Below are 19,487 nucleotides of genomic sequence, written 5' to 3' on the forward strand. Positions count from 1 at the left end.
TTCTTCCGAAATGGAGCAGTATTTCTGGCTATTAATACTGCCATCCACCATCAAAAGTTCACCTGGGCCTTCAGACGTGATGCAGCCCCACACCATTACAGAATCGCCACCCTGTTGCACGCGGATGATACATCTATAATAGTAAAGGGCAACTGTGTACATGATGTTCTTAGTAACACTAATAGAGTAATCAATACAGCTTCTATGTGGTTTGAGTCTAATCTCTTAAAAATGAATGATAATAAAACTGAAAACATACTATTCTCTCTAAGAAGTATTGAAATGCAAGACTCTATATTGAAACCGGTGAAGCTCTTAGGGATAACTTTAGATTCTAAGCTTATCTGGCATGAGCATACAAATAATGTAATTTCAAAGTTGTCAAGAGTTTGTTTTTTACTACGTAAACTAAAGAGCTGTGTTAGTAATAAGTTACTTAAAATTGCTTACTTTAGTTTTTTTCATTCTCATTTGTTGTATGCTAACATTTTATGGGGTAATAGTGTAGGTACAGAAAGAGTTTTCCTGTGGCAGAAAAGAGCTATAAGAATTATGTTTTGTCTAGGTTATAGGGATAGCTGTAAATCATATTTTATTAACAATAATATAATGACTCTTCCATGCATTTTTATTTTTCAAAATTTAATTCATGTACGAGAAAACGTAGAAGATTTTACAAGTTTTAACAATATACATAATTATCACACACGACATGCTAATGACTTAGTTTTGCCTACAATGAGATTAACCAAATACAGCAAGAGTCATAAATATTTGCAAATCAAGCTCTTTAACAAGCTTCCCGAAATGTTGAGGGTGTTAGATTTACAAACTTTTAAATCAAAAATTTCCAAATGGCTCATCACTCAGGCCTTCTACTCTGTAAACGAGTTTCTGAATTCAGAGGTAGCTATTAATGCTTAGCGTTTATCCCATCATATGAAATGTCCATACTTTTGTAGGCCAGTATATTTTACTGTGTTGTTTTTTGTTTTTTAACTGTACATTATTGTAATATGTATTGTTTTTATGACTGACTTTGTCAATTCTGTAAAGAAAAATGGCAATAAAAATGATTCTGATTCTGATTCTGATTCAGGAGCAACGCATGAAGGCAAAAATTTTTCTGTTTTTGAACGCCTGACACGAATTTTTCGCCGTGGAAACAGTTCGAATCTGCTTTCATCAGAGAAAATAACCCTCTGCCAAGCTTCTTTTAGCCAACCTTGGCGTTCTTTGCACCAAATCTTGCGTCGTTTTTGTGCCAAAGGGTTGAGCAAAGGCTTGCGAATAGCAAAGAATGATTGCATACCTTTTTCACGCAGTCGATTTGAGACAGATGCAGTGCCTATGTCGTATGAAGGGTCTTCTTTCTTCATTAGACTTAATAAATCACTAACACTCGCTCGTCTGTTGTTGCGTGATATTTTTACGAGCTTACGGTCTTGGCGTTCCATAGTTTTCCATATGTTTTAGACACGCTTAATGCACTTCCTATTGCTCGGTAGGTCATTCCGGTCTTGTGCATACCGATTATTTGCCATTTCTTATTAACATCAACACTTGATCGCCCCATAAATCACGAAAAGAAGTCCACAAAATGTTGAGGAAAAAGTAAGGTTATGAACAAGAGTTAAGCAAACACCAAAACAATGACAGCTGTGCGGTATTGGCTGTTTTCTCTCAGCCAGGACACGAGAAATCCAGTGGTACCAACCGCTACGCTCTAACTCGCTCTGTTTAGAAGTTACACTGTATCAAAGATAGCGAATTTTCGGTTTGAAATTTAAAAAAACAAAAGTAAGTTTCACCGGTTGTCAAATGAATACAGAATTTTTGTAAATAATTCGAAATGAATTTTTTAATTTCTGATGTTATACAGAATTTGAAAATAAACTATGAACGTGATCGGACATTAGTATTTCTTTTCACAAATATTTTTGTCTTAAAAAACAGGGGTTTCCTAAAAATGTTTTGGAGGGCTAATTTGTTTATATTTTTGTTAATATTTGATGTATCTGATTGTAATTTGTACTGAAAGTACAGTTTTTTACAGCACATACAATGAAATTGTAAAAACGTCAATTTTCCAGTAAGTTTAGGGACAAGAACATAAAGATTGTTTTTGAGGGGTGTCCTTAAAACTTTTTGTAAGCACTGTATGTAGTGATACAATTGCAAATTTTTCTATACACTATAGAAAGGGTACCATATTGCTTTCAATTCTGGAAACCTGATAACTTTTTGTTGTTCTATATGACACTAAAGAACATCTATACTATTATCTAATAATCTAAAAGTGTATGTATGTCAGTGTGTTACTCAATCACATAAAACTGCTGGACGATTGTACTGAAATATTAGATGGACATTCTTAGGGTCCATGGTTAACATATAGCACTATTTTTATTTCGAAAATCCCTCCAGGCTACTCCCTACTTGACTCAAAAGTTGTGAAAAATTCTATCTTGGTCTTTAAAATTGCATTACACCAAGAAATATTATTAATTGAAAGATCATGTTAAATGTGATCAACTGTTCTGTGTAAAAATGGTTTATGACAGCACAACCACATGTTTAATTAATTTAACCACTATTTTCAATTTATTTACTTTTATGGTCTTGAAAGCATAGAGTAAGAAAGTATCCAGATAAGAAAAAGTTTTAGTAAAATATACTTTTAACTGTACATTTTAGCAAATATTAAGTAAGCAGCGCTTGGTCAGTACTGTAATGCAAATATCAAAGACAAAATTGCTATCAAACTTTTACTAAATTTAAAGTCTGTTTAAAACCTATCTTACTGTCTTTTGGCTGAAGTAGGCTTCTCAGACTTGTGTATGTGTATATATTTTCTTGATCAAGGAAACAAGAAAAAATCAACTATAGCAAAAAAAAATACTAAGACCGGAGTAAATTACAATGGCCATATAGTTTACACTTTTTGATATATATTCTTGATTGCGGCAACAAAGCAAACTCAACATTGGCTTCAGAAATATAATTCACTTAACCAGAAGTGCTCATACACATGCAAAGCCTATAAAATTGTGTGTGAAGCCACAAGAAAATGCTCACAAATTTTTATTTGTTTAAAAATTTTATTTTTTTTTATCAAACGACATATTAACAAGTCTTTTGAAATATTACAAACTGAAATCACCCATGCTGTAATATACAATGTGAGTAATTTACAAAACTTGCATAAATTCATTCATAACAAATTTCTAAAATACATTTTTGTCCAATTTTAGGAAAAATTTATAAATTAAAAGGCACATTAACCCTTTCAGTGTCAAACACTTGGGAAAACCAGACATTTTAAAAACATGCAATAAATGATGACGTCCAGGTAACCGGACGTTTTAAACACATCCATAAATTGCTAACATCCGGCTTACTAGCCGTTTTTAAGAAAGTATAAATTATAATACATTACGCTTTTACGGGTATTTTATGTCAATTCCCATTCAAAATAAACATACTTTCTGTTAAGCATGTTATATAGTGCACAAACACAGCTGATCAGTCATTAACAATGACGAAAGTTTAAGATCAAGTTGGCCTGTCGTCAATGAAGTAGTAGCTGAAACACTTTGTTTTCATAGTACAGTACAGTTCAGTACATAACCAGGGACTGGACCAAGCTATATTAACTGGTTTGATGCAGCCAATATTTTGACAAGTTTTATTGTAAAGGTGTTTAAAAAGTGTTTATCTTGTGTTAAATCAGTGAGTTTTTCCTGTGATGACTGCGCTGAAATAATAGGTATCACATAATTAGTAAACATTTCATTAATATTTACCAAGGATTTTTGCCTAAAAACTATAACCTAGATAATATTTATTGCATGAACATTTAATCCATGGCAAACAATCTAATAAGTCTTTGCAGTGATAAATTTTGAGTCTGACATAAAAGGTGCTCTCAGATTTTTATTTTATGAGTGGATTATTTATAGTGAAAACATTAACTTTACTCATAATTTACCAAGGAGTTTTGCCTAAAAACTATAACCTAGATAATATTTATTGCATGAACATTTAATCTATGGCAAACAATCTAATAAGTCTTTGCAGTGATAAATTTTGAGTCTGACATAAAAGGTGCTCTCAGATTTTTATTTTATGAGTGGATTATTTATAGTGAAAACATTAACTTTACTCGTAATATGTGGACTATTTGTTGTGACATGCAAGTACTGACATTGTCAGATGACTAGATAGCCTTATCAATACTTGATAACCAGTTAATGTCAGTCTGAGTTAGCTCAGTGGATAAAGACTTGGACTATAAACTTGAAGATACCTGGTTCAACTCCAACCTGAGGCTTTAAAGTTTTGCTTTAAAATTGAAGCTGGACTATATTATTTCGAGATTTTATGCATGTGTTTTATTGTCTCTCACATATAAAAACTGTTTTATCATAGCATTTTTTATATTATTTTATGTTATTGTAATTAAAAGTTAAAACTTACTGGACAAGTCAAGTGGTTTATAAACTATTGAAATTTAGTAAATAAATAAATTAAACAAACTCGCTGATTCACATTGATAGTAAAATATCATGGCCAAATATCCCTGTGGAGTGTGTGGGATAAATGTGCGGTCTTCTGCAATTTTATGTACTGGTTTGTGCAATACGTGGTTGCATTTAAAGTGTGCTGGATTACGCTTATCGGATGTAAGGAATATGGAGAAGGAAGATTTCTTGGGAGAGTGGAAATGCTTGAAATGCTTGAAGGATACTGATAACATAATTACTGAAAATAAGGAGCAGGAAATTGACTTGACAGCTGAAGGGAGTCATGAAAACTATTCTAACCAGATAAATTGTCCCTCACTTGCGGAGCAGTTAAACGGATCAGTTTTGAGGGAAAATGAAGATTTAAGACAGGAACTGTTTGAAGAAAAAAATAAAAGCTCCTTTTATGTATTAGAACTAGAAGATAAATTAAAAGAGAAGGAAGATATCATTGAATCACAAAACAAAATATTTGAGGAGAAAGAAAATACATTATTAAATAAAATAAAATTCTTAGACCAAAAACTCAAAAAGGAAAAAGAGGCAAAAGAAATCCTTATTCTGCAGATAGAAGAGGAGACTAAAGCCAACACTAAAAATAATGAGATTGAATACGGAAAATGTAACCGCTGTACTATCTATGAAGAAGAGAATGCAAGAATGCTGGTTTCAATACGTAGTCTAGAGGAAGTAATTAAAATAATGGAGAAAGACAATTTGGACGTACATAATGAGTTATCACATATAGATCTAACAAATTCTGCATGCCTACATTGCTTTCCTACTCTTAATAAAAATAAAAATACTCAGGAAGCTGTCAGTGTTCCTAATAAATGGCAGGTAATACGTACACCCTTTGGTCATAAGCCACAAATGTTAAACAATGTAAATAAGAAAGTCACGGAACCTGACTTTACCTCTAAGAATATATATGAAGTTCTTCAAAATTGTACGACAGTTGATAAAACTGATGAAATGGAATGCAATGTCGATAAAATTTCCAAAAGTAGCTGTAGTGTAAGTCCTGAAACTGTGAGCAGAAATAAAATACTTAAGAATCCTGCATCTTCCCGACATGGACATAAGGACCACAGTCATAGAACTGATGATCAGACGAACAAACAAAGGGTGCTGTTGTCCTCTGATAGTCATGGTCGTAATTTGATTTTTCACTTGAATAAGTGCTCAAAGTCTTTTGATGCTGTGGGTTTTGTAAGGCCTGGGGGACGAGCAGAACAGATATTAAATTATGATAACTTAGATGGAGAAAGGTTAGGTCCTGATGACTTCCTTGTCATAGCGTGTGGCTCAAATGACGTTGCTTGTAATGAAGCAGAGAGAGCTCTTAACTTAATTGACAATGCTGTGAAAAAGTACAGCAGCACTAAAGTAATCTTAGTTGACTTGCCATCTAGATATGATCTTAAGAATTGGTCTTGCGTAAACAAAGAATTAAGAAAAACTAATGTCGCTTTAGAAACTTTAAGTCAAAGATATCCTAATGTTACTCTGGTCAAGGCTAGTGAAGCTGATAGAAGTTTGTACACTAGGCATGGAATGCATCTTAATGATAGTGGGAAGAAATGGCTCGCTGGGAGGATTTGTGATGTGCTAATTAAGAGAACAGAGCCAGAAGTGACTATAACGCAGAGCATCCCTACCAGCCAGATACCTGTGATACTGTCACCTTCAGTTAGAAGAGAAAGCCCCAGCAACACAGAACAACAGATGCTGTGCACATACTCTGATTCCAACATTGATGCCCAGGTTATTGGAATATCCAGGCTTTCCACATCGGAGGACAAGGAGACTGAGACATATCCGTTAAACTGCACCCTGTCACATCTAATCACACCAACATAGAGAAACCGACCCATCAAACAACTGACCTAAAACCTTCTGGTCTACTTATAGCCCATCTAAATGTTCAGTGCATTAAAAACAAAATAAATTCCTTAGATTTCTTTCTTAAAAAATCGGATTGTGAAATTCTTTGTTTAAATGAACATTGGTGTACACAGGCTGAATTAAGCATATATCTGCCCGAAGACTTTCAACTAGCAAGTAGCTACTGCAGGACTATACCTTATGGTGGAGTGGCTGTTTTGGTTAAAAACTCACTTAAATATGCGTATGAAGTTGTTACAGTTGACTCTCTATGTCAGTCTAAACATTTTGAAGCAGCTATGATAGCTCTTCCTGAAATTAAATTAATAGTAGTGTCAGTGTATCGAACTCCTGATGCAAATATAGATTTTTTCACAGAAAAAGTTGCAAACCTTTTGGACAAAATGGAAATGAATTATAAATACAAAAATTTTAAGATTGTCATTGCGGGTGACATTAATATGGACCCAAGTAGTAATAATTTTCATATCAAAAATTTTGTAAATATGCTGAAATCCTACGACTGTTTCTGCCTGAACTCTGAACCCACCCGGTTGCACTCGTGTTTGGACAATTTTATCTCTAACTTTCAGCCTGGTACTGTGGCGTGTGAAATAACTCAGCCTCACCTATCGGACCATTTGGGACTTCTTCTCAGAATCAATTCACAATACCTAACATTGAACAATGAAGGAGTTTCTCATAATAGCAGACCTAGAACTATTACATACAGATTGACAAACAACTTCTGCATCAATAAGTTAAAACATAGATTAAGTAGGATTAACTGGAGTAATGAGTTCTCATTAGCTTGTAATGTTGATGAAGCCTTTAAATCATTCATGCAAATTTTATCTGAAAATTTTAATGAGTTATGTCCGATAAAAACTAAGATTTTAAAAAACAGTGGTGATAGAAGCTCTAGGTCAGTTATAAAACAAAATTGGTACACACTCTACCTTGGTAAAATTAGGTTACTGTTGGACATTAGTTATGATAAAGTTAAAGCAAACCCTAGCCTTACCCTAGCACATAATAGACTTAAGAAATTTTATAGAATGCAAATAGATTTGGCAAAAAAAGCTGCAAATGATAAATTTATACTAGAATCTAATAATCAATGTAGAGCAGCGTGGAAAGTTATAAATTCTGTAACAGGCCATGTAGCAGATAAGAGTGTAAATGCCAGTATACCCATTACAGCAAATCAGTTTAATAATTTCTTTGTAAATATTAGTAATAGTTTAAGTAATTTGCCTAGCCAAAATGTAACTAGTTCCTTGGATATTTTAAGCTCATCTTCTATCAAAACTCCTGTTTTACCTTTCAAATGGCAGGAGATTAACAATATTGATATTCATAATACTGTAAAAGAATTTAGCAACTCTAAAGCTGAAGATGTTTTTGGTATGTCCAATTTTTTGATCAAAAATATTATTGAAGATATCTCCTTTCCTTTATCATACCTTATCAATTGGATGTTTACTGTAGGCACCTTCCCACAATGTTTGAAAATTACAATTACTGTTCCAGTTTTTAAAAAGGGAGATAAGTCCTGTATAAATAACTACCGCCCTATTTCCTTAATTGCTGTAGTCTCTAAAATAATTGAAAGGTTACTAAAAAAACAGATGGAATATTTTTTTGAAAATAATCGGATACTGAATCCTGCTCAATATGGCTTCAGAAGTAAATTATCTACCATTAAGGCTCTTGAAAATGTCATATCTACTGTTCTCGAAAGTTTTGAAAACAAGGAGGAAGTTGCAACCTTGTTGTTAGACTTAAGTAAAGCGTTTGATTTGGTACCACACAGTGAGCTAATTGATAAATTAAAGTATTATGGTGTAGAGGGGCGTGAGCTGTCTCTTCTCACCTCTTACTTGTCTGATCGTTGTCAGTTTGTAAAGGTTGGTGACCAGAGGTCAGACCTTCAGTGTGTGAGAAATGGAGTCCCTCAGGGCTCTGTTCTGGGTCCTTTCTTATTTGTTATCTTTGTTAATGATTTGCCTGATTTTGTACCAAATAAAAGTATTCTTTACGCCGATGACACCACTCTATTGTCATCAAACAAGGATAGCATGCTAAATAAAGTGATAATTAATTACATGAAAGAAAGATCCTTCCTCTGGTTTGATGCCAACAAATTAAGCGTAAACGATGAAAAAACTGAGGAGATTGTCTTTAGTCTGAGCTCAAAGGTGGACAGTAAATCTGTAAAACTGCTGGGCATAAACCTGGATTCGAAGCTGAATTGGTGGGTTCACATAAACTCTCTTTGCTCTCGCTTATCGAGGGTTATTTTTCTATTGAAAAAATTAAAGTCCTGTACAAGCAAAAATCTAGTTATGAACGCTTACTTTGCTTTTTTTAATGCTCACATTACTTATGGCACTCTCTTGTGGGGCAACTCTGCTGGTGCAAAATTAGTTTTTAAGACTCAAAGAAGGGCATTACGAGTTATTGCAGGTATTGGTGAGAGAGATTCTTGTAGGCCTGTCTTTGTTGATCTAGGTATTCTTACCCTTCCATGTATATTTATTTTGCAAAGCCTAATTTTCCTTAAAGAAATTTTTTCTTAATTTATATAAATTTAGAAGTTATGTCCATAACTATAGTACTAGATCTCAGAACTTGATAGACCTCAAATACTTTAGATTAAGTAAAACCCAGAACAGCTACATGTACATTAGTGTAAAACGTTTTAACCTCCTACCACCAGATGCAGTTACCACTACTTTAAGGAATTTCAGAAGTTGTCTTGTGAAATGGCTGAAGCAGAAGGCTTTCTATTCAGTAGAAGAAATACTTTTACATGATTTAAGTGACCTTAAATTTTAATAATGCTATGTTTTAATTTTTAACATTTATTATTTATTGTTTTTATTGTTATCTGTTGTTTGTTAATTCTATTATTAATTTATTATTATTTATTTTAGCATTAAGTTTTAATTAACCCTTTTGAGGCCAGCTCCGCCCGCCCGGGTACTGCGCAACACGGCCAGTGCCGCTCGCGCGGGTACTACCCAAAAGAGCCAAGGCCAAAAGTACTGTTTTCGCACTCTTGTAGTTAAAGCATCATAACTTTTTTGTTTATCACCCAATCGTAATGGTTTTTGTTTTGTTTATTAGCCTACTAAATAGCGCTTAGTATTTTGGCAAGATATTGCACTTAGATTGCAAAATATTGTTGTTTAACAAGAAAAGCAAACGTATTTTTAGTTTATGTATTTAGTCTTTTTCACTTTGAGATATAAAAATAGGATGAAAGAAAAATATTTTTGCTGTGGGAAACAATTTTAATTTGTTACTCACTTATATTTGTATACACACACACAAAATTATATTGTTATATTAAAAAAAAAGTTTTTTACATTAATTTAAATAAAAACTGTTAATATCTAAAAAAAATATTTTTTTGGAAACTGTTTATTCACACATTAGTTGTTGACAATATTTTGTTTTGACTGACTATAACTACAAACTATAACTAATATAAACATAAAAGCAACTTTAAAAACTACAATCTATATTTTACTATGGAGAAAGACAATAATAAAAATGAAATATAAAAAAGAACTTAGGCTACAAATTTTGTGTTTAGCAAGTATGTTTAAGAAGACACAAAGGGTGTACACCCTTGTTACACTTTTTACAAATAAATCGGGTCTTTTTTCTTGTCCCCCCTTTGCTTGTGCTTGCTTTGCTGCATACAGCACAATTTCTTTCCTTTTTGTCCGGCAGTTTTTGTAAAGGCTCATCACCAACGCCCGCTCTCTGCCTAGGGAGTGCCGCTTGGTCACCAAGCCACTCAGCTGCAATACCGTCAACAATGGACACAGTAAACTGAACTCTAGACATGGGCTTGTCGGTATTCTCTTTGTAAAGTATGTACAGGTTTACAATCATTCTGCCAATTACATGTAAAGTGACCTTTTTCCAATACTTCAAAGTACGGCGTTCGTCTAGATAACAATAAAGCATCTGGTCAGACGAGTCTACGCCACCCATGTATGAGTTGTAGTTGCGAATAACCGACGGTCTATTTGTAATAAAAACCTTGTTTCCTTTTTTCTTACATTTGCGATCGCTTTTTGCCAAAGCTTTTGTCGAAAGCAGAACAACTTGTTTCTTTTGGGACTTTTTTAGGCGGCTACCAAGCATAAGCATGAATTCTTTTCTGCAGTACTTGTTAGTACCAACATTTAGTTTTTGTTTCATTTTTGCTGGTATGCCTTTTCGGTTCAGACGTATAGTACCAGTCATATTTGTCTGTTTTGAATACAATTCTCTGGCAAGGGGGATGGACGTAAAATAATTATCAATAAAAACGTGAAACCCCTTTTTTAATAAATTGCCCATTTCTAACAGTTTCATAACAACATTATGGCCTAGCCCTTTTGCAGTCTCTTTGTTTCCATTACCCTTCGCTCCCTTGTAACAAAATAATTGTAAGCAGTAATTCGATACACTATCGCAAAGGAGCCACAATTTTATCCCCCATTTATGATGATGTTTATTGGGCATGTATTGCAATAACTGAGTATGATTTTTTGTACCCACCAAGCTCTCGTCAACTGATATATGTTCATGCGGTGTATAATATCGCTTGAACACTTTATTTGCATGGTCAATAATAGGGATGAATCTACTGCAAGGATCATAGCCAGGCTGTTTAGGTTTTGGTAAATGTTTTACATCTACCAGATGAAAAAACCTTAGAATTGCCTCAAAACGATTCCGTGCAAACATTTTACTAAACCAGGGAACATGTTGGGAGTCAGATTTTGACCAATACATGTCAATGGTTGGTTTTCTGTTCAATCCCATATTGATAAGTACTGCCAAAAATCCTTTTATTTCTAGATAACTGACCGGTCTCCAAAGTCGATTTCTGGCTTGGGGACCCAGTCTGTTGTTATTCTGTTGAATGAAGTTTCTAGCGTAATTATTTGTATGAGTAACTATCAGATCTAAAAACGCTAAGGGGAAAAACAGATCGAAGTATGAGATGGGAGGAGAATTTCGAGGTGGGCAATGTTTTGGACCGGGATTCTCTTGGTAGCTAAATATATGAGCGAATCCGGGGTCATTGTTCTCCAAAATATCGTCCCACCCGTCACTTTCGTGATTAGAATCTGAAGACGACTCACTCAAACGATGATCGTCAGGAAGATGGCCTCGTCCTCGTCTTTGCCCACGTCCTCTTCCACGTCCTCCAGTAGCCCGTGAAGTAACTGCAGGAGAGCCGTTGTTCTCAGCCAAGTCCTCATCCTCATCAGAAGACGATAAAACTGACCTATTGACTTCACGACTTGTAGCTACATAACCAAGGAAACGTCTAGGCCTACGATCGCTATTTGGGTCGAATGAAGGGTCCTGGTCCGTATCATCGGCCTCACTCACACTTGAATAGTCAGTTGATTGATCCGGAAGCTCGGTTGCTGAGATATTTACATTGGAATTATTTACAGAGCTATTTACACTATTGGTTACACTTGAGGTAAAATCCCCAATTCTCAAAACCGATTCATTTTCATCACTGTCATTTTCTGATGCCGAACTCGGGATGACGTTCAACTCACTATCACTAATATAGTTAGGGTCGTGAAGGATAACGTTTATAGTACCTTCACTTAATGGTGATCGACTCATAATGGAAAAAGCACAAAAAAACACGACGCAACTAGAAGCAGCGACAGAGCATGACTAACAGGTTAGGCGGAAGGAGGCGCGCGCAGTGTAGCCACCACGTGTGTCAAATCAGCTGAGTCCCGCCAAATAATCAGCTGCACATCAGTAGACATTTCTACCAACTGACTAATGTAACTGAACACTACTACTTTAGTTCCTCATAAAACTATTTTATAGTTTAAATAGTATCTAAATGTTTATTTTCACCGTTTAAACATACTTTTTCTTGACGTCCGATGTAACGGACGTTGGCCTTTTTAGCGTGGTTTTCAGACGTCCGATGTAACGGACGTTGGCCTTTTTAGCGTGGTTTTCGGACGTCCGATGTAACGGACGTTGGCCGCAAAAGGGTTAATAATATATTTTGACTATTTTTTAATTGTATATTTATTTGCATTTCTCTATAGAGATGGTGTTCTTGACTGTTGATGTAATAGTACATTATTGTAAACCTTATCTGACTTTGTCAATGCATACAACATATGTGGGACGACAATAAATGATTCTTGATTCTTGATTCTTGATTCTTGATACAGTCAGCTGTTTCAGCAAGTGCTCTGTTAGAATGTTGTGGTTTTATGTTTACGTTTGTTTATAATTATAATATAATCAAATCATGTGTTTCTAATTTAGGTATGTAGTAGAGTATTATGAATCATTTAAGGCCCCTGCTGAGTAATAATACTTTTAGAAGAATAGTGGAGGAAGAGTACTTAAATGACAACTTTTTAACTGATATTTCTTTTATCATGTAAAAAACATATTTAAAGTAAACCAAAAATATTTGTAAAGTAACATCATGTTAGGCCTATTCTTATTTTGTTCTATCCTAAAGTGTTATACAGTTATTATGGCTATCACTCATAAGAAAAGTAGTAAAGGACGTGGACATTTGCTAATCAAGGTATGTATTTTAATTCCTCATAAAAAAAGTTCGCACCATTAAAAAATGCTATAAGATTTAATAGTATAATAGGGTGATAACTTAATAATAATTAGTGGATATGTTTAAAATAAAGTGTTCCTATAATGTGCTTGACTTTATTGAGTGTGAGAATATTTTTTGTTACTAATTTGAGTGTCAAACCTAAAAGTAAATAATATTAAGATTTTATCGTTGTTATCTTTTTTTCTTGTAGTATAAGAAGTCTTTTGAATAAATTTCATGTTAATATACACATTTTTATACAAAACAAAATTTATAAAAATTTGCCAACGAATAATAAAGTTATGACATTTTATAATAACCATATGGAAATTGCTAAAAATGGCATGGTACTTTTGGATAACAGCTGTAAAAATACCCTTGGCATTACTAACATAAAAAAAAATTATGGCATTGAAAGGGTTAAATATCAACTATCAAATATACTTTGCTTTACTACTTGGTAACATTATTTGAGTAAAAACAAAAAATCTTTTTCTTAATTTTCAAATCAAAACAGACTAACAGTTCAGATTTTTCTGAGAGAAGCAGAGGTTGATTGTAAACCTGCCACATCAATTCCTTAATTTCAACAATTCACATCAACAGCTAAGTCAGACTCTACTATCTTTGTCTGTAACATCACTTCACTGCTAATAATGTTTAGTGTGGAGGCCAAAAACATTTTTTTTTTTTTTTTTGTGGGTTGGTTCTGTGATATTTCATTTACTTAAAACAACTCTCTGAAGATTATAATGTTCCAGCCTCAAGGTCAAAATTCTTAAAGAAATCTACAAAGCCTGGTGTAGGTGGAAGAGTTATGTAGGGTTGCTCTGGATTCTAAGTTTGTTTGTTCTAAAACAGATTGTAAATAATCGTTGGTAGAAGATAGTATCAGGTATGTCATAGTTTTGCTTAAACCTCATGGCTATGTTTACAAGGCACAAACCTGTCATTACAAGAGGTGCTGACTATTGCTATGACTTATGAGACTATACAAGCCGTTAGGCAGATTATTGCGGGCGATGCTATTACTCCTGATTATGAAGTGTTCATTATTCCATCTAAAAGAATGGAAAATGGTTTACATGCAAGAAATCATTAACCTTAACCTGACTAGTTCTCAGCATACATCTGCTTATCAACCTGGCTCATGGGGCAACCAATCTCAGTCAGTCTTCTTCTTCAAATGTTTCTGTCATTGTAGGTAAACACATTTTCAAACCAATTTTCAGAAATAGTTGTCCATTACTGTTCATTAGAATCCTCTGATTATACTAAGACACCATTTTTATGGTTTTTATAAATGCGTACTTCAAAAGAACTACATTGAAATATCATCCTCCTAAATCTGCATTGTCTCTTTGATGAAGAAAAATGTGAACAAATGAACATTCATAGTTTTAAACTACATATTTATAATGGCAATATTCTCAATAATACTATAATCTTATCAAATTCACTATATTTCACAATAAAAAAATATAGAAAATAAGTATTATTACTTACAGTAAACTTCTTGTTGTGTTGCCATGTTTCTGTTTTCTGTACACTGGCCTCTATATCGACAGGGGCTGTCTGACGCAGCTCTGGCTTGGCACTCATCCGGCGACAGGTCAGGGTGGCCACTATTACAGACAACCACTCGATCACATCACAGCTTACTATCATGCTCACAAAACTACAGAGCCTCCATCATTAGGTAACACTGACAATATTACTTTACTTTGATTATCATCACAGCACCACCATCCTAAGTATTACTGCCAACATGTCATATCAGTAGTGTCCTCAGTAACATGAATTCATTATCATTTCAATTTTTCCACCTTGTACAGTGCTAATTGATTTTCTTCAATCAAATAAAAGGTCAATCTGTGATCAGGATATTAGAAAATGGGTTATAATTTACTACTCTGCATACTATTCGTATATTAGGCATACAATCACTAAAATTAAAAATTTTTTAATGTTCGATATTGTAATCTTAGAGGAGAATGTTTATTCTGTTTTAAAACTTAATATATCAATTACACAGAAATGTGTAAAAAAGCAATGGATAAAATATAAAAACCTATAACAGGCATTATTTAAAACAATAAGTGATCAGATGATTAGTTTTAAGCACAGATTAAAAAATGAAATAAGAAGTCTTTCTGATGTTTAATCGAACACTGTCCCAAATCTTAATAATAAAAAAAATCCTTAATTTGAAACACAGTATAAGCAAAATGACAATCAACAAAAAACAACGATACAACAGAATGTCACAAGATGACTGGCATAGTAAAACAACAACACTGCTGGAACTACAGCTGACTCAGAACATGGTGTTACATCATCTGGTAACAAGACACTTGGAAGTGTTGGCACTAGGGCAGTGGGTGACACACACACACACACAAACTGGAGATAAGCTGGAACTCTGACAGTACCATAACTACATGATTACTAAACACAAGCAGCATTTCATATCTCTGCATAAATTAAATAGTTCAATAAACTTTTTATTCCAACCTCTAAGTCTACAATTATTCATTATTCGACTTTACCGAGTCATAACCTTGAACATTAGAAGCCGGCTTTTACAACCGGTTTGTTCAATTTTACAATTCGTGAAGAGGATACTTTATTACTGCTATAGCACTTAAAACATTATGTAATAATAACTATGCTTATATTGTATTACACATAAACTAAGAAGATTTATGTAACAATAGTGCAATTATTGTTTGGATTATTTTTTAAAGATTAGTTTAGCTTAAAGATCCATTACAAATATTATACATTTTATTACAATAAATATTCATGAGCCTCAAAAAATGTTTAAATTCCTTATTCAAATATTCTTGAATAGAGAAGTAATTTTAGATTCTCCATACTATAACTTCTCAGAGCCAACATTTTTGTGTAGAACATTTATGATTATTACTTATTAGTAAAAACAGTTTTAGCTTTGATAATCCACATAACTTTATTTGTAGCATTCAAGCTGTACAAAAACATAACTGTTTCTAAGTACAGTTTTAAAACTTCTGTTATAAAATGTAATAAATGTTAAAAACATAAAAATGTACTTTTAAAAACTAATAATAGTGTTTTTAGATTTATTTACAACTTTATTATTTGATCTTTATGTTCCTAGTTTTGTACCTAAATTTATAATTAGGTATAGATATGAATAAAGAATGTTATTAATTTGTGGGAAAGTAAGAAATTAAAGCTATATAAGTTATTGTCAAACTATATGGAATGCAGTTTAATACACCTTCTTTATCAAATGGACAATTTAAAACTTATTTCAGTGGATTATGGACTGATTTTCAGATTTTTAAAATTTAACAGGTGCAAAAAATGGGATTTGTTATTTTACAATTTTGAGGACCTCCATTAACTCCCCCCCCCTCTGATTTTAAAAAGGAGGGCAATATAAAAATAAATCTCACAAAGCCAACTTCAAGTATCATTTGACAACATTTTCAGTGTAATTTTACTTTATATTTTGGATATTAAAATAAAAAATGGCTACTAAATGTTAAATGATGTTTATTTGATTTTAAAACTAATAAATTGATGTAACTGTATATAGTTACAAATGCACACACACATAGTTATTAGTTTTATATATATATATATATATATATATATATATATATATATATATATATATATATATTAAAAGGATAAGATTTTTTAAACATTGTATGATAATGTATAATGTTATTTTGTTCTCTCATTTTATTCTGAATGGGATCACAATTTTAAAATTAATTTTGATTTGTTCCCACTTCTCATTTTTCAATTTCATTATTCAAAAGTTGAGAAAGGCCTCCTGTGACTTTAATGTATCCTTTATAACTAAAAATTAAGTGAATAAAAACTAATGGTGACTATTTTAATACTATTTTTATTTAACAAAATTAAATAAACAGTAACAAGTGAATAATAAGTCAACTGTGCTGGCTAAAATTATGTAACAAGCAAGTAAAACAGAATTTGATCTTTTCAAGTTATAAAAGGAACTTCTATAGTCGCATTTTACATTACAAATCTGAAACCCCCACAAAGAGTAAAGATTGAAGGAATGAGTCTGAAGTCTGTGATGTAGTAGATAGATGTAATCTGAGTTTATTTCTGTCTGAGACCAGACATTCTGTGACCACTTTCTCTCAATCATCTCATCTCGTCAGCAGTAACACCTTGTTTACTCTTCCTCTCCTCACGCTCCCAGCCAGCATCCTGTCACATGTCCATATATCACCATATCTACCATGAATATTTATGACCTCAGTTTGCAAAACCAATTTTTCATATTTTATTAAATTTGAAATCAATTTCAAAATCCCTTCTTTAACAATAGTTAAATATTTTTTTATTTATTCAACTTACTTCTCCCTAATAATCATTACAAAATATAAAAAAAAAAAAACAAAAAAAAAAACATAAAAAAATTTTTATTGCACAAATGTTTGCGACGTTTACAAAGTGGTGCATTGTCAAATATAAAATACTAGTACTATAATTAAAACTAATATCAGCCAAAACTAGAATAACTACCTTAGTTATAATAAAATAAAATATCATTTAAATATTTTCCTGCTCTTTGAGAATATTTCAATTATAAATACATTTCAAAATTAGCAAAAACATGGCAATTTTTGTCAAACAATCTTGCAAGTTAAAAAAAAATATATACATTATAATATTTTTGTACTTTAAAAAAATATTTTGTTGTATTGGGACACCCTTGACACTTAATTAGTAAAAAGTTGGTTTAATGAAAATAACTATTCTTTCTTAAGTAAGTAAGCACTATTAATGGATAAATAAAAGAATTAATTTAACCAACTTTGGCATGCAAGTGTAGTTGGTGTATAAAAAATCTCTCATAATATCTTAATGTTTATTATTTTTACTATGGAGAAAGAATGTTTTGATTCAAATACAAATGGTTCTGCCAAATGTTTATAATTTTGTATGCACTACAGTCCGTTAACAAATAGCACAAACTAAAATTCTGATAAATTTACATCCAAGAGCCTTAACAAATAGAATTATAATTTTAGAAAAATACTATTTTAATCAGGGATGAAGACCAATCGGATTATCACATTTTTATGTAACATAGCACTAGCACACCTATGTTATCATGTGAATATACCACGTACTGTATACATATCTTTTACAACTGGGTCTAACATTAAATACTTATAAGGTATTCAAAATAAATACCAGACAAGTATTACTAAACAAGTGCATAAAAATTGATCTAATGTGGAAAATATAAACAAGTAACAATAAGAACTTGTTATTGGTATAAATTCTGTTGATCACAATCTGCACATAGCACAGTTATGGCGAGAAGGATTAATTCGATATGAATGCTAAGTTAAGCTCGATTTCACCTTCTGTTTAGTGCAGCATCTGCAATCTGACACTTTCACAGACTCAGACTCCTGGAATCTGGAAGTCCACTCCTGAAGAGATCCAAAATACAACATATATATATGCTATATATATAACTCTATATATATATATATATAAAATGCTAGAAAACAACCTACCGTCCCTGACGACTTCTCCAGACACAAAACACGATTCTGCATAATGTTCGAGATTATATAAGGGAAATTCAACACTCCACTTCTTGACTGAAGAGAATTGTTTTAAACTTTTAAACAACAAACTGAACACTAAATCACTATCAATTGCAACAAATAAATCTAAATTTGACAATAATGATCTAAAGTTTTTAACAAAATACCGCCCTGGACTTTATAAAATTAACAATATACTTCGAGTAGCATACAGTTTATTGGACAGCTCTGCTTCAACTAAAAACATTTTCAAATACATTCCAAAAATAAGATTTAGAAAACCACCAGTTTTGAAAGATATTTTAGTCCATCCAAAATTACCTAAGCACAAAGACCAAGAAACCATGACAGTTGGGTCACATCCGTGCAATAAACCCAGGTGTTAGTTTGCAACATGTGCTCTACTTCAAAAACATTTACAAGTAGTTCTACAAAAAAAATCATACAGTATATTTGAAGACTTAAGATGCGAATCAAAAAATATTGTTTACCAAATTCAGTGCAAGTTATGCCCTAAAGATTATATTGGCTCAACGATAAACTCTCTTAGGACAAGGATGACAGGGCACAGGTATGCATATAAACATAAGAAGACAGAGCAACCTCTAGTGGCACATGGTTTAATACATAATTTAAATTTTGAAGACACATATTCAGTGAAACCAATTAGAAAAATATCAGAAAATTTTAGTACAAACAGTCTAAGAACCATGGAACAAGCCCATCAACTCGTCACTAAATCAAAATTTCCAAGTGGATTAAATTTGAGGTGACTTAGTCAACAAAGTGAATTTATAAAATTAAATCATATGTTTACCATTCTACATAATTCATTCTTAATTTTCATTTTCTGTGTTG

At 32.5% G+C, this 19,487-nt stretch overlaps 1 protein-coding gene across 1 annotated transcript in view; it reads right to left on the reverse strand.

The window, feature by feature from the left end:
- LOC124367753 (serine/threonine-protein kinase Sgk2-like) overlaps positions 1-19,487 on the reverse strand; it is a 54,972-nt gene that overhangs the window by 27,288 nt on the left and 8,197 nt on the right. Inside the window, exon 2 of the mRNA XM_046824843.1 lies at positions 14,542-14,660. Coding sequence (XP_046680799.1) covers positions 14,542-14,637 — 96 coding nt within the window. The 5' untranslated portion in view covers positions 14,638-14,660. The remainder of the gene's footprint in view (positions 1-14,541; positions 14,661-19,487) is intronic.

The sequence above is a fragment of the Homalodisca vitripennis genome, chromosome 1 (assembly GCF_021130785.1).
Source record: "Homalodisca vitripennis isolate AUS2020 chromosome 1, UT_GWSS_2.1, whole genome shotgun sequence".
NCBI classification, from domain to species: domain Eukaryota; kingdom Metazoa; phylum Arthropoda; class Insecta; order Hemiptera; family Cicadellidae; genus Homalodisca; species Homalodisca vitripennis.